The 26259-nt window shown below is 43.5% G+C and overlaps 1 protein-coding gene across 1 annotated transcript in view; it reads left to right on the forward strand.

The window, feature by feature from the left end:
• The window catches only part of FRAS1 (Fraser extracellular matrix complex subunit 1), a 402590-nt gene that overhangs the window by 311446 nt on the left and 64885 nt on the right, over positions 1-26259 (forward strand). Inside the window, exons 38-47 of the mRNA XM_081139877.1 lie at positions 1815-2062; positions 7679-7827; positions 8163-8325; positions 9856-9991; positions 13412-13602; positions 14604-14757; positions 15951-16214; positions 17950-18138; positions 19569-19688; positions 19970-20149. Of these exons, the coding sequence (XP_080996003.1) occupies positions 1815-2062; positions 7679-7827; positions 8163-8325; positions 9856-9991; positions 13412-13602; positions 14604-14757; positions 15951-16214; positions 17950-18138; positions 19569-19688; positions 19970-20149 (1794 nt within the window). The remainder of the gene's footprint in view (positions 1-1814; positions 2063-7678; positions 7828-8162; positions 8326-9855; positions 9992-13411; positions 13603-14603; positions 14758-15950; positions 16215-17949; positions 18139-19568; positions 19689-19969; positions 20150-26259) is intronic.

Raw genomic sequence — 26259 nt, forward strand, 5'->3', positions numbered from 1 at the left:
TCATAAAAAAGGAAACACATTATTAAACTAGTATTTATGCAATATAACAGTGTGGTAATATGACCGGCTTTCCAGAATAGTATTTACTGTGCTTTCTCCAGTTATAAAAAATAATATATATTGGTTGTTTAGAAAGTACTGGAAAACACAAAGAATATAACTATATCTAATTTTTAATACTCATCTCTTATATATCAACGTAGATATTATCCTTTTGAAAGTCATCACCTTGGGATGCTATGTGCTTATTCTGACAGTCTTTACTTTCTCAAAATCTTTATATAATTCCTAGTTGTCATGTAAAAATGCATTATTCTGAATATCCCTGCAGAGGTAGGGGGCAGGTCTTTGACCTTGAAGGCAGATTGAATTTGTGAGAACAAGCAGTAGGCACTTGGGAGTCACAAAGGCAGGTTTTTTACAAGTTTACTGAACAAAAGAAGGGTTATTGGAATAGATTTCTAGTACCCTAAGGGAACTACTTTAGGATCATAATAGTCATAGCCCAGTTTTTGTGAGCATTATATTTCACCTCTATTTGTGTAATTAACATAGAGATCCAAAGATGTTTGTGAAATGTTCTTTTTAATGTGTTACAATAAACTTATCAGTCTTATTACTTTTTTAAGCACAATGCCACTAGCACCAGTAAATCACCATAACACAATGTTGAAAGAGTAATACAGAGAATAAATAAATTCTTTAGTTTAATTACATAACATACTAGTGATGAGAGTCAATAATCTATCAGGAAATAGAGTTGAAAATAACATCTAAGGAGACCAATACCTCAACTGTGCTCTGTGGAATTGTTGGGACCCATGACACTAAGTGGCATTTCTCATAAAACGGGCTCCTTGACCAAACAATTTTGAGAAGCTTTAATATTGTATATTAAAGATTCTAAAATTCTAATAAATCCTGCAGTTTAAAAGTCAGAGAAAGACAAGTGCCATATGATTTCACTCATATGTGGAATTTAATGAACAAACTGAACTACCAAGCAAAACAGAGACAGACTCATAGAGCGAGAGCAGGCTGACAGCTTGGGGGGGGGGGGGAGCCAAAAAGAACAAATGAGAGGGGGAACTCACGGACATGGCCAACAGCGATGCTTGCCGGGCGGCGGCGAGGTGGAAGCGGGCATAGAGGGGAGAAATGGTGATGGGCAAAAACAGATCGTAAGTAAAGTCAGGGGGGAAAAGTTTTAAATTTTGTTGAAACCTATTTTTCCTAAACCTACATGACCTAGAAACATTTTCACACAGCGCATAGCAAATCTATCATGAATTAGTACTCTAGACTTAGCCTGAGTTTCTAATTTCAAGTATATTTTATAAATTTTTAGATATTTTTTTAATTTTAAAAAATCTTATGCTCTCAAAGCAAAGACCTCTTACGGGTTCATTCAGCATAATTTATTTTCTTTTTCAAACAATTCTTAGTGTCCAGATTAGCTACTGGAAGGACTGACATAAAGAATAGAGGCTTATCCGTTATTCTCTAGAGCAGAGCGATGAGTGGGTCTTACAGAGGCCGGTTGAAGGGGAAAACCAATAGCGCCACCCCGTGGAACCAGCCACCTTGTGACACAGTGAGCCGTCCACCCGGGGGCGCTGAAGGCCAGGCTAGGTACCCCCTCCAGGGCACAGAGAGGGAATTCTGTGTTGGGTGGCTGCCTGGGCTAATTAGCTCACGTCTCCCGGTTTGTGAGCCTATACGTACTTTGAAATCCTGACATCAAAGGTGATATGTAAGTGAAAAGCGTCATTCCCAGAAGTCATTGGTTCGGTCATGTGTTTTATTCTTGAAAGGTGACACTTTCACGTATGAGGATATTGAGAAAAATGTCCTGCAGTATCTCCACGATGGCTCCTCTGCACAGGAAGACAGCATGGAGATCTCGGTCACAGATGGCCTCTCAGCGACCACCGTGAACCTGAGAGTGCAGGTGTCCGGGCCGGCGGCCCGAGCGCCTCGGCTGGCTGCCGGGGCCTCTCTGAGCATGACCGTCGCTAGCGAGAGCACAGCCGTAATCACTAGATCGCACCTCGCTTACGTCGTAAGTGCTCCGCCTGCCCCGTTCTCTCTGGCCGGGCTCACTAGCGGGCAGTGGCAGGCCCGGGCACCTGGGGCTTCGGGCGTGCGGCCCACGGGGACTCCTTTCTCAGCTGTCCCGCAGCTCTGCTCTTTGGAACAGTTACTCTCTCTGCCAGCGGCTCTCGGTGTCTCATCACAGGCAAGGGAATGGCAAACCTTGGTGAAAACATGAGTGTGTGTAGAGATGGGTGACTGGCAACAGGGAACAGTGCCAGTGTCCAAAAGGCCCAAGTCCCCATATTTTAAATTCCATCCATACTGTTTCAAATGAGGATGCTGTGGAAAGAACATGTTAGAAGAACTTACCTGGTCAGTGACTGCTAGGTAACGGTGCTTCATGGCCCTCGTTTCTGAGAGGAAGCCCCCCTCTCACCAGCTTTGGCCTCAGGCCCAGCTCTCGACAGAAGCCTGGCTCAGCCCCTGGCGGTGCCCCTGCCGGACTCCCGGGTCGGGTTTCTCACTCAGCCTCCATTCTGGGCCCCAGGAGAAGCAGGGCGGTTGAGGGACCAAGGGTGAGTTCATGGACCTTAGGTTGGTTTTTCCTCATCTGCCCTTATCTTGATAAGTGATCCTTCTTAACTGAACTCATCTTCTTTCTTTGATTTAGCTCAGGTGCTAAGGATACTGAGGCTAATTCATTTTATTTTTCAATTATGTATGTTGTAAACAGATATGAACTCAATAAGTAAACATAATAATGAGAAGTTTGGACAAATGCCTTGAAAATAAGAATGTTTATCTGAATCGTAGTCGTTCTTAGTATTGAATTTTTTCTCTACTAATCTTAAAATTCCAGCCCATGACCAGGCCTTTTTTAAATTTTATTGATTTTCTAGAAAGAAGAAGGGAGAGAGAGAGAAAGAGAGAAAGAGAAACTTTGATCTGTTGCTTCCCACACACGCCCCTACTGGGGATGGAATCTGAAACCTGGGTATGGGCCCTGACCGAAAATCGAACCCACCACCTTCTGATGTATGGGATGACTCTCAACTAGCTGAGCCACCCGGCCAGGGCAGCCTTAAAAAAAAACCACTATGTAGTTTTAAGTAATCCTTTACCGGGGTAAAGAGTCTGGCTATAAAATCTAGTCCTGAGTAGTGGCATAAAAGATAAAGCAGTGGCCTGGGAACAATTTCTTTAATTGCTTTTGCACAGATTTTCCCTTCAGATTGTCTTTTCTTAAATTATGGGAAACTGTATTCCATCCTATTCTTCTCATGGGTCTAGTACAGTTTCAGAACAGTTTTGATTTTGTTTTTGTTATTTTAATTGACAGGTGATTTTTACCATAGGTTATGGTCTTGAATTTTATGAAACTCATGAATTCACAAAAATGTATGAATACAGATTTAATCAATAGATCACCAAGGCTTGAAAAATGTTTGACAGACCAAAATTGTACTCCAGGAGCAGTTCCTGCCCATTAACTGCATATTATAAGCTGCATATAAAATGCAAGCCCATTGGCAATTGAATGTGTATTTTCAGAAATTGATTGAATGTGAATTTACCCACTAGAGCAGAAAGAACTGTCCTAGCCTGCTGAAAGCATAGCATATTTTAAAGACTTAGCTAAGGCATATACTAACTTTCTCTGAGGGCTGTAGAAGAATTTTATACTTAGTGTAATGGGGAAATTTTTTCCAGATACGCATAGTTAGTGAGTTGGCAGCGAACATCCAGAAAGGTTGGAAAAGCCATATGAAATCTGGTCATAAATGAAGCAGAATATAAAGGGATAGGAGGAGGTGAGCCTATTCTTAATTAGAGTTCATTAATGAGATGTTGGGAGAGACATAAGATAGAAATGGGATTCTGTGTGATTTGCTTATTAATGGTGATTCCTTTTACACAGTTTGCTATGCACTACAACTAAACAGGAAGGGAGGGGTGGGACTTTGTAGTTAGAACAGATGTAGGTTTTAATCCAAGCTCACCACTTACTAGCCTAGAAACCCTTAGCAAATTACTTAACTCTCTAGGACTCAATTTTTTTCATCTATAATATGGGGAGAATGGTATAAGATTGGTCTTAAAGTGTTAATAGTGCTTATATGTACCAGCCAAGCTACAATAATTCAAAATATGATACCATCTGTCATAAGATTGCATAACACACATCTAGGAATAAATGTAACAAAAGATGTGTAAATTCTAGGGATAATGAATGCTAGGACTGACTATAAAATCCAAAAGAATCTTTTTGACAAAGTACTAGAAATAAAGGGAGAATTTACCAAGAGACCAGACAGATCAACAAAGCAAGAGCATTGCTATACATAAGCAAAAAAGAGCCAGTAAATGTAACTAAAAAGATGACACCTCTTATAACAGCATTACAAAAATCACGTTTGTTGGACAAAATCTAACAAAAACCGGACAGTCCTTCTGCAGGGAAAATTTATCACTTCACTGACGAGACATTTTAAAAAGCACTAAATAAGTGATATGTTTGCCATTTTCATGAGTAAGAAGATTTAGTGTCGGAAAGATTTCAATTCTCCCACAAAGTGATCTTTCTATTGAACTGAGATTCAATCAAAAAACCCAATGGACTTTTTATAGCTCTTAATAAGCTGATTTTATAATATATAAGGAAGAACAAAGGGCCAAAATTTTGAAAAAGTATGATAGGAGGGCAGGCGCTTGCCCTATCGTATCAGGATTGAGTATAAAGCTGCACTATTTAAAGCAGTGTAGCACAGGAATCTACTGGAGAGTCCAGAAACACACCCACACGTGGAACCATAATATAAAACGGATATAGCAAGCCGGATCTGTGGGAACAAGAGAAACTGATTAAGACATGGATCTGCACAAAATGAGTATTCGTATGGAAAAACAAAAACACTTGTATCGCTACCTCACACCGTACAGATACTAACTCCAGGCAAATCAAGTACTTAAATGTCATAAGCAAAATTTTATAATTCTTTTTAGGGTAGAGGTGAATATTTCTATGACATTGGGAAAGGGAAGAATTTCTTAAACTAGAAACAAAAAGTGCTAATTCTAAAGAAAAGATTGATAAATTTGACTATATTTAAATTAAATTTGTTTCCCAAAACGCAACATAAATACAGAAAACAGACAAGTTAAAAGTTGGGAAAAGGTATTTGTAACACATATAACCAAAAATAACAGAGAATTAAGATAAAGAACATGCACAGATCAAAAAGAAAAAGATAATCCAATAGGAACATGAACAAGAGACATTCACAGGAATTTCAGAAGATGAACTCCTAGGGCCAGTGCATCTAAGAAGAGATACACACGTTTTTGTCATTAGGGAAAGCAAATTAAGACTACATAGCACCTTATACCTACTACATTGGCAGAAATTTAAAAATCGGACAACACCCAAATGTTGGAGAGGAAATGGGTCTGCGGGTAGTTTTTTACCTTTGCTGATGGAAGTGTAACTGGAATGACCATTTTGGGATGAATGTCATATATCTTAACCATTTCACTCCTAGATTCTATGCAAGAGAAACTTACACATTTACGCCAAAGGATATGCACAAGAACATTCATAGCAATATCATTTGCAATATCAAAGCCAAATAAATGCCCATCACCAGGATAACAGATAACTTGTAGTACACTTCCTCTGTGGAATGTTAGAGAACACTCAAAACAGATGAACTACTGCTACACAAAACAATATCGACGGCTCTTAGTACTCCACTGTTAAGTAAAAAGAAAAATAAATCCCACAAGAGGAGAGTCTAACTCCTTGTTCATAAGCATTAAAAAAAAACCCACAAAAAAACAACAACAACACACACACTAAAATACTTTGTAGTAATCTATCAAACTATATCATGAAATTCAAGGAAATGAGATGAGAAACAAGCTTCAGGATAATGGTAGACTCAGGGACAGGATAAAGGAGAATCACATAGACAAATATTATTTATCAAAGTCCTAGTTCCCATGTTGAATAGGTGAGATAATAGACTTACAAATAATAAAAGGAAAATGAAAAAAATGAATTAATATTGAAGGGGTAAGAAGTTCTTTAAGTAGGAAAGTTACATGAGAACAAGCTCTATGTTCTTATAAGTTTTTGCCCTCACAGTGTCTTGGATATGCCAAAATAGTAATTTCTTTAAGTTATGATAGCATTTTCAGAAAAAAAAAGTTTTCTGATATCAAATCCTTTCAAACCCAGCAGTCACTTGAGATTTGAAACATTATAATAAGATGTGCCTGACATGAAAAAGTATTTCTTTGCCGAATTTGCCTGTGAGGAACTTAGAGGGTACTCCCTGTAATCAAGAGTCAGGAGCACTGTCCTTGTAGTTCATCGCCATCCTGGAAGACAACACTTAGAGCTCTCAGCTGCCTTTTTAAAATTCTCTTTCAGGGAGCACTCACAGTAATATTAGGAGCTAGTCTTTTGGAAGTCTGCATATTGTATTTGATAACCCAAGTGGAAAAATAGAGAAACTTTTAAAGTATAAACTTAGGGGAAATTTTCTGAAGTTTTCAGCTTCAATGAATTTGAGTTTCCTTCCTTGCTAGTGTCAAGTGATGTGAGAAAATATGGAAAGTTCTGTGATCTTGCCTTGAGGCTCTGAACAGCCAACTTAAAAAGGCCTCTGGGGCTAGAAATGAGAACTGATTAAAATCTGCTGCCTCCAGATCACCACCTACACGTATCCCTGCTCACATTTCTGACCCAGGACCTCAACTAACTGTACAACAGCTGTGAACATTTGCATTTGAGAGAACACCGAGCCATGCAGTGTTCGTCTTCATTGTTGCTGTGGTAGAGTGTCAAGTGCCCCCGTGTTCACATCAAGGGCTCTGAAAGATGAATAGCTAAAGAGAACCTCCCAAGAAGATGTTGCCTACCTTCTAGACATTTCCAAAAATATCCTTGAAGAAAGAGGAAATTGTTCATTAAGACATTCAATTTTCATCCATGTAGAAACACAGAAAACAAATTTTTATTTCCCAATAAACAATGCAGAAGGAAAGGGAAATGGTCTTTTCAGTGATGGAATGAAACCCATAACATTCCCTAGATTCTGTTCAACTAAAAATTTTACCATGTTGAACATTAAAGTGAGTCATTGGCTGAGCAAAGTAACTTCCATTCTTTGTTTTGCAGAACTTTCTTTGCCATTGTATTATATGTTATAAGGGAATTTTACCTGTTTCTGAAAAGGAAATCATCCTCAGAAACTCTAGAAAGAAAGCTACAGCTGTGTTTTTAGAAAGAGGACTTATATCTCTGGCCATGTTTTGTTTTTCACAAATGCTTGTAATCAAAACAAAACCCTGTGCCGCTCTTATAGTAACAATAGGGCATCTCTGTTTTATGCCTCACGCCCAAAGTGCATTTCCCCACTATTATCCTGAGCTACTCTTGAAAAAAGAGATTATCAAAAAGGCATTTTAGGAGGAGTAAGTACTAGGATTTTCATGCAGTTTGAAATGATGTTGCTTTGTCACAGAGGGAAAGAGACTTTTCCAGTTAGCAGAGAAGGAAGCACCTTGATCTTGAACTACTGAAGTATTTATTTCTGCAAATGTGCATTCATGTCTTACCTCATATTTGCCTGATTAGGACGATTCTTCCCCCGACTCAGAGATCTGGATTCATTTAAGTTCTCTGCCCATGTATGGGACTCTTTTAAGAACCTCAGGGCCTGAAGTGGAAGAAATCTCAGAGGTTGCCAATTTCACAATGGAAGACATCAACAACAAGAAAATTAGGTTTGTAATCATTGCATTACTTGACAGAATTTTGAAAATTGTATTAAAATAGTTAACCTTGATTTTGAGTGGCAAAAACACGGAATTCAATATATAGATGATATATTATAAAACTGTACACTTGAGGACCCATATAATTTTATTAACTAACTAATGTCACCCCAATAAATTTAATAATTTTTAAAATGTGGAACGAAATTTTTTAAAAAGTTAGTAACTCACCAGTAGCTCCCTTGAAAGATTATATTGCTTCTGGCCCCATTTTTAAACAAAAAAGCAGTTGTCTTTACTTAACATCTCCGTGTAACTCATATGATTCTTCTCTTGGCCTCTAGGTACTCAGCTGTGTTTGAGACCTACGGTCAGCTGATTACTGATAGCTTCCATTTCTCCGTGTCTGATATGGACCACAACCGCCTGGAAAATCAGATGTTCACTATCATGATCACTCCTGTCAAGAATCCACCTCCAGTCATTGCTTTTGCTGACCTTATCACGGTAAACAGTTCTCAGATCAATAAGCAACGAGTGCTACAGAGAGCTGCAAACTGTGGCCATGTAAATGAAGGATCTCTTTTTAAATTGGCTGCCAAGTGCTTCCCCCAGAGTATCAAGGCAATAGCATCACGATATACATTCTTTTCAATCATGAGTTTTTCAAAAAGTAAGAATAATTATATGCAGAAAATCAAATTATTCTATCCACATTGTTTAGTTAGTCAACAAATATTTATGTGCCAGACATAAATGCTAGAGGTGTCTAGTAGTGGGAGGAAAATTAGAAATAGAATATGTCTTTGAGGAGTTTATAATCTAATGTGTGCAGCAAATAAAACATGGGGATATGGGCAATGTCCCCCGAGTCACTCCTTAAATCGAGTTGCTACTTATCACTATAGACCATGTTGACAGCTCCTTGGGGTAGGGAGGGTGGGCGTTGCTAGATTATGAATCCTAATCATGAAGTCACACAGGCCTGAGTTCAAGTGCAGGTTCTGTTGCTTACTAGCTGTGTGAGCTTGGACCAGTTATGTAATCTTTCTTAGCCCCAATTTCCTCATCTTTAAAATATTAGTAATTCCAGAAGATTGCTCTGATGATTAATAAAATAGCATTAAAACAACAATACCAATACAGTACTGGCACGTTGTAGGAATTCCATAAAAGTGAATTCACTTTCCTCTTCCTTCTCTCTGTACTTACCAAAGTGCCAGAAACTCAGAGGAATTTTTCTGGTTTTGTAACGCAACTGAAAATTGATCAAACAGTTGTCCCTAAATGATTCTGATATTTCACCTATTTTCTCATTTCCACGCCTTGAGACGGCCATCCGGACCTTGCCCATTCCCAGAGCCAGGGTGCCCATCTACTTTGTAGGCTGCCGGTCCCCCCACGGGTAGCCAGGTGGTGCTCCGCGCGGAAGGCCTGGGTCCGAGCCTGCAGGCTGGGCCTGCGGGGTGAGCAGGCAGAGGGGCCCGGAGGAGAAAGTCGGCGCGGCCCCCGCTTTTCCTTACGCTGATTTATTGCCCTCCTCGACATTGAGATAAGCGCTAGCTTTCAGGCATGTTGAACCCTTTCCCTCTGCACGCAGAGGAAAATGTACTGTAAAGGAGTGAACGGGACTTCTGTTCTGCGTGGGAACACGCAGAACAGTCGCCCGCACGCTGTCCAGGGGACCGTGCTCTAGCTGCGGGCTTTTGAATGCTGAGGTGGGAGGAAGGCGGCATCCTGTGCTGAGGTGGGTGAGGAGCGGGCCACGGCTGCTTTATAAGCAGATCCATCATCGAAGCAAGCACGACTTTGAAGGGAGACAGAGCCATCGTGCCTGAGCGTCGCTTTGCGAGGCGCTGAAAGATTGCCTGGCTCCGGCGGCAAGCACATTCCTCATCTCGTCTGTGGAGGATCTGCCTCCTCAAAGCAGTGAAATTGGTGCCAGAAGGTCACCCTAGGCGGCACTTTGCAATTCAGTTCTTTTTACCGCAGTTACGTGCAACCGCCCAAGGACTCTCTGCATCTTTCCTTTCCCAGGTTGACGAGGGAGGGAGAACCCCACTCTCATTTCACCATTTCTTTGCTGCTGATGACCAGGACACCCTCCAAGGCGATGCCGTCATTCGCCTGAGTGCTCTGCCCAAGTATGGCTGCATTGAGAACACGGGAACAGGTACCAGCAGTAGTTTCGCCGTAGAGTTATATAGACCTGAAAAAAGGAAGGGTGGAGGGGGTGACCGCCTCCAATTAAACCTGGACCTGGGCAGCTGGAGAGGAATGGGACCACTGCAAAGAAATGGCAGAGAGGAAGCTTTCAACCACTCAGCAGAGATTTACTGAGCATTTTCTGTGTGCCACACACTTTTTTAAGTACTAGGGATACATCAGTATACAAAACAGACAAAAACCACTACCTTCATGGTGCCTTAGATCCTGGGAAGGGCGGGGGACAGCCAGATTAGAAACCTAACAAATGAGAAAATTGTATAAGATGTTAGGAGATATATCAATGTTATGGGGAAAAAATAGAGGAACAGGTTCCAGCAGTGGGGATGGAGGGCCTTGTGGCTTACACACAGAACTGAGTGTAAAGGAAATAAAATTTCTGTCTCTTTATTGTGAGGCCGCTGTAGTTTAGCCAAACCATAGCTTATGTCTGGGCTCCTCCTGAAGACGTGACGTGCATTGAAATGCATGCTTGTCTGTCTGTGACCCACTCCTTGGCATCCCTCCCGCCTGCCATCTGCCCGGGGCCCACTGCCCTGGGTGGTCATCACAGAGGAGAAGCGAGACGTGCCCGTGCGGGCCCCTGAGGCCGCCGTGACCGGCAGCTGAGACGGCTCCCGGCGGTCGCCCTGCTGCTCCCTCTGCGGTGACACCCCGGACGCCAGCGCTTGGCTCTCACCGCGCGCAGCCAGCAGCGCCCGCCGAGAGGCCGCGGACTGAGGGTGCCTGTGGCCAGCGTGGGGCCTGAGAGTTGAGCCTGGTCCCCGGAAACTCAGTTAGCTGCGACCATGCTTTCCTGTAGAAAACCTTGAGTCTTTTCCCCATCTTGCCTTTCAGTGTGTGCACTTTCATTTCTTTATCATTGGATTAGATTTATCTCCACAAATGTTTATGCTAGACACAGTGATGTAAAGGCTAATACGACACGGCCCCTGCCCCGAGCGGGAGACGCATACGAAGATGATAAATTACACGATACACAAAATGCCAGGGCAGGGAAGGGAGCAAAGCACTGAGAAGGGACATAGGGCAAAACAATTACCTTTGCCTGGAAAGGCAGGAAAAAACCTAAGGAAGTGACATTTGAGTTGGTCCCTCAAGGGTTAGGGTGAGTTGCTGTAGGCAGAGGGAAAATGGCATTTCTCGCAGAGGGAAGAGCATGGACGAGGGGAGGGGAAGCGGCCAAGGCCGGTAGCCCCTGGCCTTCTCTTCCTTCCAGATGGTTTCTTATTGAGCCTTCCTGGCAGGTTTTTACGTTAACCTGGAATGAATGCGGGGGAGTGTTCCACTGGCCCAGAGTCAAATTTCTGGTTCTCAAACTTTAATGTCCATAGACTCACAGAGAAGGCTTGTGAAAGCGCCGTTTCCTGGGCAGCACACCAGAGCTCCTGCTGGAGGAGGTCGGCGAGGCCCATGCATTTGCATCTCTCACTGACTCACAGGCAATGCCATTGGTGCTGGTCCAAGCGCCACGCTTGGAAAACTGCTGCTCTACGTTAGTCTGAACCTGGAAGTAAGGAAGAGATGATCAGGGGGACAAATTATTGTCCCAAGGCACATCATTTAAGGACCCCGCCTTTTGCTCTATGGGTATTAAGAACCTGTTTTATGCATATGAAACTAGCTACCTAGATTTAGAATCCAGCTGATCAGAAGAATGTCTTTTTTAAAAACATTAGAAAGAGTAGCTTAAACTTCTTACTAGCAAGACTGGAAGGAACAGAATAATTATATTGTTAAGTATAAACTCTAACAGCATGGAGTCTGCATTCATTCAGTACCAGCACAAACAGGACAGGACCCACCTTGATTCCCTCTAGGGCATCATTGTGTTCCAGGGCAATGCAGTAATAGATGCTCATAATGACAGCCTGCAAGCATTGAGAGCCGTTTAATTTGCATATAGTCTATTTTGTTTAAGACAGAAGGGAAGTGCATAAGAACGATTTTTGTGGGGAAAAAAAAAAGCTGCAGTTTTAAAAATTGGAAGGGTTGAGGCTCAATGCTTCAGTGACAGATTCACTTGTTGGATGGCTTGTTTTCAAATGGCAGAAAATAAGTCATTATTCTGTTTGCATATATTTTTAGGCATTATTTACTTTTTATGTTATTTCTGACCCAAATAAAGAAGCCACATTTCTCACATTATAGCACTCAATGGAAAGAAAATATAAGAACTTGAAGGAATTAGAGCAGTTTCTTCTGGAAACCCTGAACTGTATGTCCTTGGGATTAGACTCCTCTATGCTTCTGGTGATGAGGCATCAAATTTGAGGGATGAAATTTAGGAAAATTTATGTCATTGAAGAAGAAAAAAAGTGTATTGAGTTCTTAATTCAAATACATTATAAATAAAACTTTTTAATTCCTAGTCTTTCTGTTGAGAGGTCAACAAATATGACACTGTCTACAATTCAGGAAGTCAATGTCCTTTTAATATATGATGTGATCTTTGCAAAGGACTGTGGAAAAGGGAAAGAGAAAGCCTTGTTGCTTTTAGATCTCCATGTATACTTTCCTTTGCTGATATGTCCAGGGAATGTGTGAAGACACAGGGGTTTCTTTTTTCTCATTTTTTAGAAGAAAATGTGATAACAATTTGAAATCAATCCATTCGAGAGACTCAGATCAAGTAAGAGGCAAGTCATCCATCATGTAGACAGTGCTTACTCTTCCCCTTGGTCTTTTACAGTCTGTGGGGTTGGGATGAAAGGAAGAGTTAACCAGAGGGAGCATTTACTATGGAGCACTGAGTGGTCCTTGAGCATCTCAGTACCTGAGTGGCACCTGAGCTCTGGGTGGTCCTTGAGCATCACAGGAGCCCTGATGGACAATCCCATGCTGTTTCCTTAAGGGACTGAGAGGTCGAATGAAAACATGCTTAAGGAGATGTTTCTGACATATAAAGGTATCTAGTCAACCTTTTCTTATGTAGAAAAAGAAGTTTTCTCTTGCAGGATACGCCAACTAGAGTTGTCTTGAAATTGACTAAAGCTTAAGGTAGAATCTTTGCTATTGTGTCATTAATTGCCTCAAAACTTATCTCATCAAAGATTTGTAACAAAAAACCACAGATTCTGTGTTATATAAAATAGTAACCTTCTGACTGTTTTCATGCATATTATCTGATTTGATTTCTATGGAAATAGCAGGGCAGGTATATCCATTAATAGATGAAAAATAGTGGAGAAACTGTGATCCAACACCAAGTCTCCCAATTCCTAGTCTTGTGCTCCTTCCACTCTCCCACCTTTATCCTCACAAATGCTTTCATCTTTTGTTGATAATGCTGTCATGTTTTCTGGTTCAGCCTAGTAACCAAGGATTGAAGGACCAAGATAAATGTTCTCTCCTGCTGTTGATGCAGGTGACCGTTTTGGCCCTGGAACTACCAGTGACCCAGAGGCATCGTTCCTGATTCAAGATGTACTGGAAAACTACATTTACTACTTTCAGAGTGTTCATGAAAGCATTGAGCCAACCCATGATATTTTTAGTTTTTATGTAAGTGATGGAAATAGTCGCTCAGAAATCCACAGCATCAATATCACCATCGAGGTAAAGACTTTGGAAGTTGGAAAAGTTGGGCCTTTGACCATAATATCCTACCGTGAAATAGCTTTATATAAACCCAAAGGCAAAGAAGATTGAATTTGACCTTCAGTTTTAGAGGTTAATTTGAAAAAATAACCCTAACCTACAGGAAATTTGTAAAATTAAGGCTGGCATTTGGGGATGCTCTGACCTTGAAATCTAAACTTCCATTTCAGGGTAAAATCTATTCTTTCTGTGTGAAAACACTTTGTAAAGGTCAGACAGAAAAACCTTGCCAATCTCATATTAAGATGAAAACTAACATGCCAATTTTTCCCTGAAATTATTGTATGTGGTTCTATGTGCATAGTTGCCTTTTTTTAAGTTTTTAATACATTTATTCATTAAATGGTAGCATCAAAGAACTGTGTTCCTTGATACTGTATTTATTCTCACTGGAGCAACTACTTAGGCTTGCTCTACCACCCCAGGGAGAGGGAGATAAAAGAGAAAACTCAGAATGGAATACCCTCTGCCTTGAGCAAATAAAACATATGGTACCTCAGCACCCTCCAGGGACAGTGTAGGGGTGGCACTGGCAGGGAGACAACTTTAAAAACCCACACTTTCAAATGTAGTGTCCTCCCACAGACAGCGATATGCTTAGGGTGTTCTAAGACAGCTCTGATCTCAAATAATATGCCCTTTTATCCCCCAAATCTACTCATACTTGCCTAACCACGTGTCTATATTTTTGATCTGGAAAATATGATCATTGTACCTATGGAAAAGATCTGAGATTTGTGTAGAACGTCCACCCATTTCTTTTCAAGAAGACATTTTTTTTGTGTGACTTGCTATCCTATGAAACTGACCATTTTGATTGGAAGTTAAAGATGGTGACACATTAAATGCTCTTTTGATAGTGAGTGGTAGTGCACCCAATATTACTTTTTCTGAATAATGTGCCTTTTTCTCTCTTAAACCGCCATCTGTGTGAGACTAATATTTTATGCTTTAATCAGAGGAAGAATGACGAGCCTCCCAGGATGACCTTGCGGCCCCTGCGCGTGCAGCTGAGCTCGGGAGTGGTGATAAACAATTTTTCTTTGAGCCTGCAAGACCTGGACACTCCAGATAATGAGCTGATTTTTGTATTGACAAAAAAGCCCGACCACGGTAGGACACAACTGCTATATAAAGTTCCTTAATTGAGGTGCCCTGTGGCTTATTAGAATAAACACATGGATTCCAGGCAACTGTTCCTCTGCCTTGCCTGTATGTCATTCATTCTTTGCATCGCAGTACAAATCAACTTCACAGCTAGCTGGTATTCTTTGGGCTCACAGTAGACACTGGTTACTCTAAAAGCCTGAATCCTAGGTAATTGGTATTTCTGAAATTCAATTTCAGCTGTTTTCTTGCTTTCCTATGTAACCTCAGACAAAGCAGCCTTCAAAGTGTGCATATTCTCTTCTCAGAGAAAGAAAGCATCATCCCTTGGTAGTCCGTGGCCATCTTACACAAGGGACAGCCTTGCTATTAATTGCAAAAGTTGTTCACTGCAGATTCGAGGCATGGTCGATGTCTTTATGAGCTTGTTTCTTTTGAAAAAAAAAAAAAAGTCACTTTTCCTGATTAAACCAGAGGTAAAAGCCACCATGGGGGTCTTCTACCTACTTCTTTTCTAAATGCCATCCCCCTGGTATTAGCTAAAGCCAGAACTTTCATCTCCCAAAGGTCCATCCTAACATCCATCCGTTGGTCTCTTAAGAATGAAACCGTTGTTGTTGATGGAGGGTTAACTGAAGAGGCTATTGGTCACTGCGTTTTAGCTAGCCTTCACTCACTTTCCTTAATGAAGCACTTGAACTGTTTCATTGTGATACACAGGACCCCAGAAAACAGCAAATTATGTCTCAACCCAAAGATGCTTAATGTCTTTCTGAATTTAAAAGGAATTCAAAGCATACCCTTATCTCATATTCCAGATGCCCTAGGAGGAAGGCAGCCAGTGCAGAGTGCTATTTTCACGTTGCAGAAGGGAAAAATAAGGTTTAGATAATGAAATGAGTATGAATTCGTGGAGTGGGATCTGATTTCTAAGCCATTATATTACCACATCCATCTGTGTCTCCTTAAGAGACTTTTAACCAGGAAAGATGGGACTTTTTTTATCTGTAGATGAGGCCACAGGGAAGCACCCTGTGCCTATTTATAAGATGCTAAGTTGCTGGTCATTTATGTGTGTGTCACCAAGAGCCTTGGAGGCGCTTGACACTCTATGCAGGCTCATACTATTGGACAAAATCAGACAATGTTTGGTGCCATATGTATTCTACCATTGCTTCTTTGCTTTCTTCCTTCCTCAGGCCATCTCCGCCAGAGGCACACTGCTTCTGAGCTTCTGGAGAACGGGAGGATTTTAGACCAGGGCTCCTCCTTCACCTACCGGGACGTCCTGGGCGGGCTGGTGGGCTACACCCCTGGTGGGCCTGGCGTGGCCGTGGATGAGTTCCAGTTCTCTCTCACTGACGGGCTCCACGTGGACACAGGGAGGATGGCCGTACACATAGAGCTGCCGACGGGCAGCGCCCCCCACTTGGCTGTCAACCGAGGCCTGCAGCTCTCAGCAGGTACCAGAGCAATGGAAGAGAGTGGCTGTGGTTCTGTCAGTGTGCAGTGCTTCCTTCCACGTTAGCTCTGGGAGGGGATAGGAGCGATGTGTTCAGAACTCAGGGAGACTGGAGTCGGGGACAGCTGTTGTTTTTGGGACACCAAAAGTTGTGAGTGACAAATGTGAATCTCTGAAACTCTTTGGGCCAGATGCCTATGTCTGTGAATTTGAGAAAAGGTTGAGAAGAGTTTATAGTATTTCCAAGGGTGAACATTGCCACTGTCCAAGCAACCCCACACAGAAACAACAAAAGAAAGCCAGCAGGATTTTCAACACAATTATTAGTAAATAAAATTTTTAAATGGCATGGTAGGGCAGTTGGGGAGCTGTCATGCACTAAAAGAGATTGTGCAAATAATTGAGAATCATTTGCTACGGTATAATAGGGTCGAACACTCACAATCTTGCTTATGTGTAAGCAACACTGAAGAACCTGTGGCACGTGTAGGTCTTGGAGTCAGATCGCAGTAGGATGTTAATTAGGGAGTGGGCCTTTTGCCCACAGAGCGGCCCCATCCCCTGGAGTTCTGATGGTTTATCTCTTCTTAGTTTCACATGTATTTTACAGCGAAAAATATGTAGTATAATGGTATTTGAAAACTTGGAGATTCCCAAAGCTCCCGAAGTATTAGGTCTGGGATTTAACTTTACCCCATTTACAAGCAATTAAGTGAGCCTGCTCATGTTTCATGGGTGCTGGTGGAAGACACAAGATCCCTGGGTCCGAGACCAAGTACTTTGTTACTCACAGTATAGCAGGCGGCGTTGCCATCAGCAAGTTTGTGCTGGTTCTCCCTGCCCTCCGAGTCTTGTGGTGGTGGTGCAGAGGGCCCAGGTGGGTGCCTGCATGTGCACTGGGATGCACTACAGGAGAAGCACACTGAGCTTGGGGAACTCCCTGTGTCATAATAAGCAATAAGCAAGCCTGATTTTTGTCCCAGAGGAAGACATCACCTCATCCCCGAGAATGACTTAGGTGACGAGTGGTCAGGCCTTGCATTCTTGGCATTACCCGGCAAGAACATGCAGGGGCACTCAGGGCTCATGGTGGATTGTCTCTCCAAACACCAGGGTGACTAGGATCTACTTTACCAGAATTTACTATTTTTAATATGAGAAAATGGCTGGACAGAAAAGCAAGGGGCGAGGCTCTGAGAAGAGGTATTTGCCAGTAGCCAGTGCCTTGCCTCGCAGGGCCCGGGGCTCAGGTCCCCCTCTTCTGTCATCCTCACAATATCTTCCGTCTTGAGGAACAATGCTTTTGACTATTTGGTCTGAGTTGGCAACCAGCTATGCTTGTGAGTTTATTTAAAGCAGTTTTTTATGATTTGATGATCCTCAAGACAGTAAATAAATTAGGTCCAAGCAGGTTTTATCACAGTCTAGCCGTGATTTACACCGCAGAACAAGGAGTTAGTACATTTAGGTACTAACTGATAGGCTGTGGGACTGGCGCAAGCTTAATGAGAGAGTAGGAAAGGATCAGAAGAGAAGCGGCTCAGATGGAAACTCCAGGGCTGACTAACAAGTGGGCGGTTGGGAAATTAACACCTATTCAGAGGGAAACAGAAGGGCAAGCACCTGGTGCTTAGCCCCAGAGAACGTGTGATAATCTCTCCCGTCTCCTGGAGTCATTGGACATCCTGCTCAGAGGCAATGGTGGGCAATGACCTCTGTCTCCCATTCTCTCCCAGGGTCTACAGCACGCATCACAGAACAGCACCTGAGGGTGACAGACACTGACTCAGATGAAAGCCGTGTGACGTTCATCATGAAGGAGGATCCCGGTGCCGGGCGCCTGCAGATGGTGGAGCACGGCAACCTGGAGCAAATCTCCGTGAAAGGCCCTCTCCGGAGCTTCACCCAGGGGGACATTAGCCAAGGTCAGCCAGTGCCCCTCCGCCCACCCAGACTCCACCCACAACGGGGACGTGGGAGTTAAGTGCCTGGCAGCCATGGCAGTAAACTGTACACTCTTAGTTTTGAATAAGAGCTGAGTTATAGCTTCATTTATTCTTTCTTGTCTCCTCAATTTTTTTTATTTTTATTTTAAAAACTATCGTTCTTGGCTAAAATGTGTGCATCCTTTGACATAGCATTGATGAACTTTGGGGCTGTTGTGAAGGGGAAAAATCATCTGACTTGCTGTGATGTTAAAAAGTGTTATGTGAGAGAGGACGAAGAAAAAGAAGTGGATTGGGATGGATTTAGGTGCAAATTATGCCTGCCTTAGGTGAGCAATTTATATCTCTTTTCTGCTCCCCAAAGAGCGCAAGTTAATGAACTAAGCAAAATGGAAGGGCATAAATCGGAGCTGCCTGGGGGAGATTACATAGCTCATCCCTCCTCCAGGAAATGCTGATGTAATGGAAAAGCATAAATGTTAAATGCTACCTAGTTACTGTCCAGTGCTTTCAGGGGTAAAAACGGGGGAAGTTACATATTGTGGGAGAAAGTAATTCAGCATCCTCTGATGCTGTGCAATTCCATTTAGAGGTGGAAATATGCCCCCGAGGAGCAGCGGAAAATAAGGGTCCTGTCCATGCACCACCACGTAAAGTTGGAAGCAGCCCAATTCTCATTGGACCTGTCTGAACTTTAATGAAGGGGGCAGAATAGGCAAAGGGATAGTCATTCCTTAATTACTCCTTGTGTCAGTGTCTCTTTTTTAAAAATGAGGCCAGGCACCTCTTCCCAGAGATCTGGTTATATTCACATCACTAGGTATGTAGAAGTGATGTTGTGGGTTCACAACAATGTAACGCATCGCACTTTCCCCATTGGATCCTTCTGACTTCTGTGTAGAGCTTATTTGTTCTGTTTATTTATTTACTTGTTGGTTGGTTATATTTCATGTTGTTCCAAAAATGATTTAAGGCTGTACTGGGAACTGGAAATGATACTTTCTGGGAGAGTGTGGGCTGCAGCTCTGCGTCCTCTTGTCCCGTAACGTGGACATATTGACAGGGTCACACAAGTGACGTGGATGTGGACTGCACATTTTCCACATGGGCAGTTTTGCTGATCTGGTTATTTCATGAGACGTCCTCAGACTTTTTCCCAAAAGCTGAGCCTCAGCCATAAGCAGTGCTCTTTGGGGTGATTTTAATACGAGGGGTCTCTATGAGAAGTCCATAGTGGGAGAGGAAAGGAAGAATGAAAACTTTAGATTAAAACGTCAAAAATAATGTGAAAGTGAGGAAGGTGTTAATTGATTCCTTGGTGGGGATACCAGTAGAATTCCCACCTCGCCCTTCAGAAATAAGAGCAGAAGCATTAACAGCAAATCTTGATTTTGTTGTTCTTTTCACAGGCCGAGTAGAATACAGTCACCGAAAAGGAGAATCTGGTGGGAGCTTTCATTTTAAATTTGATGCGGTCGATGGAAAAGGCAACAAACTGATCGACCAGTCATTTTCCATCAGTGTTTTGGGTAAGGGAGCATTTGTGTGTAAAAATACGTCAGCAGCTCAGAGGCTAAATAGTCTCTACTGTGATGGCCTTGAGGCTAAGCCTTTCCTTTACCCAACCGGTAAGGAAGCCTGGGATCGCGTCCTCACTGCCCGATGAAGCTCTGGCTCCTCGGGCTCGCTCTCTCCCTGAGGGACAGACGCCTGAGGACTGTTCTGATCTTATCCCTGGGCACCAGGTCTGGAAGTGAAGAAAGGAGGCTGAAAATATCCCGTCTCAAATCACTATTTCTAATATTTTCAGAAGACAAATCCCCACCAGTCATCACCACCAATAAAGGGCTAGTGTTGGATAAAAACTCGGTAAAGAAGATCACCACTCTGCAGCTGTCTGCCGCTGACCAGGAGAGTGGGCCTGCAGAACTAACCTTCAGAATCACCAGGCAGCCCCAGCTAGGCCACCTGGAGCATGCGGCCTCACCAGGTGAGCCTGTCGTCGTTGCTTCATCAAACCGAAAGTTGGCCTTGAGTCAGCATCAGGGGCAGCCCCAGTATGTACACACATGCACCTGCAGTCTATTACTATTTATTTTTTGCATCACTCATCTTGACCATTATATACTATCTTACATTATGCTTAGCACACAGTAGGTGCTCCAGAAATGATTTGCTGAAAGTTGAATTAATATTTGCAATTTTATATAAGCAATCTTGTCTTCATAACTAGATTGTCAGTTTCTTTAGGGCGAACACTGCATCCTGTTCTTCTTTTAAAGTCTTTGAGCACCTGACATGGTGCAATGCACTGTGCTTAAAAGTTTAATTCAGCAAAGAGCAAGTGAGCATGTACATTGAGCAAGATTCTAGTTTAGCTGCTGCTGGGGAAAGAAAAAGAAAAAGATAAATAAAATACAGTTCTCCCCTTCCAGAGTTTTCTACTGGGTGAGATAAGGAATCTCTTCCCTGCAGATAACCATAACCCAGGGAAGATCATGGCAGGTGTTTTAAGAACTGTGGAAACCTGGTGTCCAAAAGTGGGAGAGGTGACGCCAGGTGGGAAGGTGCCCGGCGGTGGCATTTAAGAGGGTCGGCAGACAGAAATTTTGCTATTTCCAGAGATGGGAACAGCGTGTGGGCTCGTGGGTAAATTGACATTTTATGGAGGGTCTTCAAATCTGAGATAAGTAATCCCTATTTCATTCAATTGGCAATGGGAAGTGACTGCAGACTGTTGAGGTGGGAAAGGAAGTGAAATTTATCTCGTGTCCAACAGAATGAACCAAAAGAAGGAAAAAGGAGGCAGTGACAGTGGGTAGGAAGTTTCCCATTCAACCAGGTGGAAACTAGTGAGGCTCACCCGGGGGGCAGTAGTGGAACAGGTAAGATGAGAATGTAGGAGATGATACCTGGTACCTAGTACGTTCAGTGAACAGCGGCTGGTTGACGGAAGGAGGGAGAGAAGGGAGGAATTGCAGGAAGAGAACCCTTGGGTCATGGCAGTGGGAGGGAGGCAAAGGACGAGATACTTGCAGAATAAACAGTCTAAAGGTAGAATTATCTTTATTTCATACATCATACAGGCAGTGGCAGCTGGTAGGAGATTTAGAGCTTCAGTGCTGCTTTTTTTTTTTTTTTTTTTTAATTTTAGGCTAAAGAGTCTTCATTCAACCAGGGAAATATCAAAACAGGGGAATTACTTGCCCCAGTGGTGCTCACCATGTAATGCAGGGAGCCAGACAGTAAGCAGACAAGCAAGCGAATACATCATGTATCACTGGGGATGAGTGCTGGGGGAGAAACAAGGGCATCACCAGGGAGCAAGGGTGAGGGAGGGCCTCCCTAATAATAAGATGACATTTGAGCAGAGAGCTAAAGAAAAGGAGGAAGCCAGCCGCTCTGGCAGATAGGAAAGAGCGTGCCAGGCAGAGGGACCAGCGAGTGCGGACATCCAGACTCAGGATCAGCCAGGCACATGGCGTCCCAGGCGCAGCAAGACCAGCGTGCCCGCGGCCGTGAATGAGGGAGAAGGCCCTGGGAGACGAGCTGCCAGAGCTGGAGGGCGATGTGGCAGGGGAGCTGAAGAAGGCAGACCCTGTTGGGGTCCAGGTGATGCTAGAGGAAGGAGGGTCGTATGCCTATGTGGGAGGGCATGGGGAAGGATGGACACATTGGCCAAAACCCTAATGCAAATTAAAGCAGGTGGCCTACCCTTTTCTCCCCCGGGAGTATGCAGATCAGCGCTCCCGAGACCTTGGCTGCATGAGCTATTCGATAACTAATTCATGAGCTAATTGCTTCTGCCAGAATCCTGTCAGGTTGCTGATTGTTTCCCTGCAAAGATGAAAGGGCCGACCCTTGGCTGTTTTGTTGGGCAGCTGCATACACACTGCTCAGGGCTTTGGGAGGCTCTGAGTTTCGTGCGGGACACCGCCCGTGCCCACGGCTGGTAAATCCCAGCCCTCGCTCGTCTCTGACCCCGGGCTGCGCTGAGCCGCGTGTGAGGCTGCTCCAGGTTTGCCTTTTTGTGTTCACAGTCTCGCCTTCACGAGGCTCCAGTTCTGTCTGCTAAGCCCAAGCCAGCACAGCTCAGGGAGCAACCCGTAGGTGAACACACTTCCCCCTCCTCTTGGGAAGGTACCCTCCCAAAGTAGGGGCTGACTCTCCACCTGGGACTCTTCCTTCACCTGCCCCTTTCCTCCAGGTTTGACTTCCTAATCCACGATCTACCGCCCAGACCAGTTTTTCTCAATTTGCCTGTTTCTAGTAACTCTTAAGTAGGCCAGATACAAAATGCAGTCCCCTCCCTGTTAATCTTGGGGGCCCCTCCCCATTGCGGATAGGGCAGGGCTTCCTGCCCCTCCCTTACTATGGACCCCATGCTGTTCTTTCTGTAGCATTTCATCAGCGTCCTCTCCTTCCCTGTCTCCCCTAAGTGTGAATATTTTCATGCAGTTGATGCTATTTAAATGCCAAAGGCCTCCCTTCGGAGGAAGTCCGTGTTGGTGTTGATGACCTATGGCCCTCTCTTCAGGCAGCTGGCTACAGCTTGAGCAGCGCCTGCCCTGGCCAGGTGGCTCTGGTGGTTGGGGTGTCACCCCTTACACCAGAAAGTTGCAGGTTTGATTCCCAGTCAGGGCCTGGATGGGAGGCAACCATTTGATGTTTCTTTCTCACATCGATGTGTTTTTTTCCTCTCACTCTCTCCCTCCCTTCCTCTCTCTCCAAAATCAATAAACGTATATTTGGATGAGAATTTTTAAAAAATTTTTAAAGGAAAAAAGAGCCGCAGCACCTCACCCACCTCTCCCCATTTGTCCCGGTGGGTGATGTCCCTCCCAGGAGTTGGGGTTGGCTGGACCTGGTCTTTCTGAGAAGACAGAGCAGCTGCCAGGCCCGTGTCTGTAGTGCAGGCGCTAAGCTATTTTGGGACCAGTGCCTCTTGCGAGGATCACTTGCCACCAGTGTTCGCAGACATCCTCCTGACGGCTCGCTGTGAAGTGGACCGATTCGCGTGCTGTCTTTCCTGGCCAGCCCAGGGTGATTGACTGTCCTCTCTAGATAGACAGGAAAGCTGGGGACCTCTTTTCTTCCCCTGAGGCGATGTCAGGAGCCACCTGCCTGTGGAAACTGGAGGACGGACGCGGCCTCCTCCCACCGAGGAGCTGGGAGCCTGGTCCCTCAAGTGCTCCAGCCACACCCTCACATCAGGGACCCCAAAGACTCTCTTTTTCTTGGTAAACCAGAGAAGAGAATTAAATTATTAGGACAGAAACTAAGCTCCTGGAATAGAGACTTCAAAGTACAGTGCCTGAAACAAGAAGTTTTATTTTCCCTGACAGAAAAATCGAGAGGCAGGTGGCCCAGATGGCCCAACACGAGGCTCCCATTTCTGGTCTAACAACTACTGTAGCTGTTGTCATCCCCCTGCCAGCAGTGAGGGAGAAAGGCCAGGGGAGCCCACTTCCATTTCCTTCCAGGAGTATTACTAGAAGAGCACTTGTCTCTTTTGGTCACATCCTGGTGGCAAGAACGCAGTCACACCGAGCTGTGAGGTGGCTGCGAAATGCAGACCCTAACCCGGGATCCGGTTGCTTAGCTAATAGTCAGGAGTCGTATTTTTAAAGTAGGAGAGGAGTCGTATTGGAATCTGGCAGTCTCGGGCAATCTTGGTTCCCACCTGTATTTACTGGGTAGCTGCTGCAGGAAAAAACATGGTTCAGAAGTTGCTGACATGCAAAGAATAGGTGCAGGTGTGTTTTAGTAGCTGTGACAGCAACGTGACAGGACAGCAGAAGCCCAAGGACAGCCAGTTCTACCTAAGAGAGGGCTGGGGAGTCGGGAAAGACTTCCCAGAGGTGATCTTGAGCAGAGGTATTCTTTGGTTTTCTCTTGACCGCAGCCTCTCTCAGTATTATGACCCAACCAAAAGAGGATGCACCCATTGTCTTAGTTTGGGTTCTCCCTGAAAGCAGGGGTATGAGCCTGCTGGGGCTGCCGTCACGGGACCACAGGCTGTGCAGCTTCAACAGAAATGTGTTGTCTCACAGATGTGGGGGCCGTAAGTCCAAGACTATGATGTCTGTAGGTTTGGTTTCTTCTGAGATAAGGATCTGTCCCAGACCTCTCTCCCTGGCTCATAGATGGCCATTTTCATGTCCACATGGTGTTCCCCCTATATGTGTATGTCTACGTCAGAGTGTCCCCTTTTATAAGGACAATAGTCATACTGGATTAGGTCTCACCCTAGTGACCTCATCTTAACTAATTACATATGCATTGATCCTGTTTCCGAGTAATGCCACATGTGAGGGTTAGGACTTCACATATGAATTTGGGGGGTGGGCACAATTTAGCCCATCACTGGAGGCTTTGAAGAAAATCTGCAGCAGAAAAGCTGAGAGTCTCCCATGGTGTGAGCCTGCGGAGGGACACCGGTGGCATGCACAGAGCCGTCCTGGCCATGCTGAAAGCAGGAGGTGCAGGCAGTCACTTAACCTCCGCTTAGGAAGGCACTTTCTTCAAAGCTGCTTTGTTCCCACACCACTTCCCTGGCCTGGACAAAATTTTCTCTCATGTGCTGGCTTTCCAGGGGAATTGGGAAAGCTGACAGGGTTAACGTGGGTCTCCGCAGTGCTGCCAGAGACCTAGTGTAGCCAGCAGGTTGGTCACTGCAAATACCTTTGTGGGATTAAAAGCCTTCAGCATATTTCAAACAGTAACCACCTGCTGTGACCACCAGCAGGGAGAGCATGTTATTAGAAACACCGTCTTGCTGGTAAGTAAGTAGCTGAAGTCTTCCAATTTCCAATTAGCAAAGGCTAAAACTGGAAGAAAAAAAAAAGTATATACAGGTTGAAAATCATGCTCAATAGGTAGGGCCTCTTAATATTGATTATAGTGGGTGAGTTAAATTCTTTCACCAATTATGTTTTAAGTACCTACTGTGTGCCAGGCACCATTCTAGTTGCATGTTGGGGGAGAAACCACCAAAATGCTTGTCCCCTTGAAGCTTACATTCTAGGTGTAGCTTATTACCCTCTGGCAATTAATTATTGATATGTAATGATAATATTAAGTACCTCATCAAAATCAGTATTTCAGATTAGAGAAAGGTTATAACCAATCAAGTATAAGAAACAGTTCAATTCACAGATATTATAATGGTGATATTTCAGTGATAGATGTATGAGTGGTTTTTGTGATTCTTTACTACTTTTCTATGCTTTTCACATTTTCTTTAATAGACATGTATTACTTTTATATTGAAAAAAAATTAAGGGATAAGGGTAATATCCAAGAGGCTCCTTGTCTGGTCTGAAAAGGCTACATAAGTTTTACAAAAAAGTACTCCTAGCAGGCATAAACTTTGGAGTTAGACAACCTTGAGTTCCAGTCCCAGCTCTGTCCTCGTATTAGCTATGTGACCTGGGATAGGTCACATTGCTCTTCTAATTGTATTACTGTGTCCTAATCTATGAAAAAGAGGTAACATGCTAACCTTGAATTCCCAAAGTTGTTAAAAGATAAAACCTAAAATATATAAGCAAGCCTGAATTAGTGCTCTGCACATGGTAGGTGTTCAGGGTTTTCTAGATAGAACTGGGGAAGGCCCCCTAAGATCAAGCCCAGAGCTCTCATGCAGTGCTGGTAGGAATGGAAAGTGGTACTACCTCCTTTGGAAAATCGTTTTTTAGTTTCCTAAAGAGTTAAGTATGCACCCAACATATATTCCAGCCACTTCAAGAAGAATGAAAACTTATGCCCATACAAAGACTTATACACAAATGACCATAGCAGTTTTATCTGTAATAGCCTCAAACTGGAAATAATTGAAATGTTCATCAATAGGTGAGTGGAAAAACCAACCATGACACATCCACACAATGGAATACTACCTGGCCATAAAAAGGAATGAACTGTTAATACATGGTACAATATGGAGGAATTGCAAAATAATTATGCCAAGTGAAAGAAACCATGCATAAAATAGTACATAGTGTATGAATCTATTTATAAAACAATCAGAGAAAATGCCAACTAATTTAGAGTGGCAGGAAGAAATTTATTTATTGCTTTGGGATAGGGTAGGGGGTG

This window comes from Miniopterus schreibersii, assembly GCF_964146895.1.
Source record: "Miniopterus schreibersii genome assembly, chromosome: 1".
NCBI lineage: Eukaryota > Metazoa > Chordata > Mammalia > Chiroptera > Miniopteridae > Miniopterus > Miniopterus schreibersii.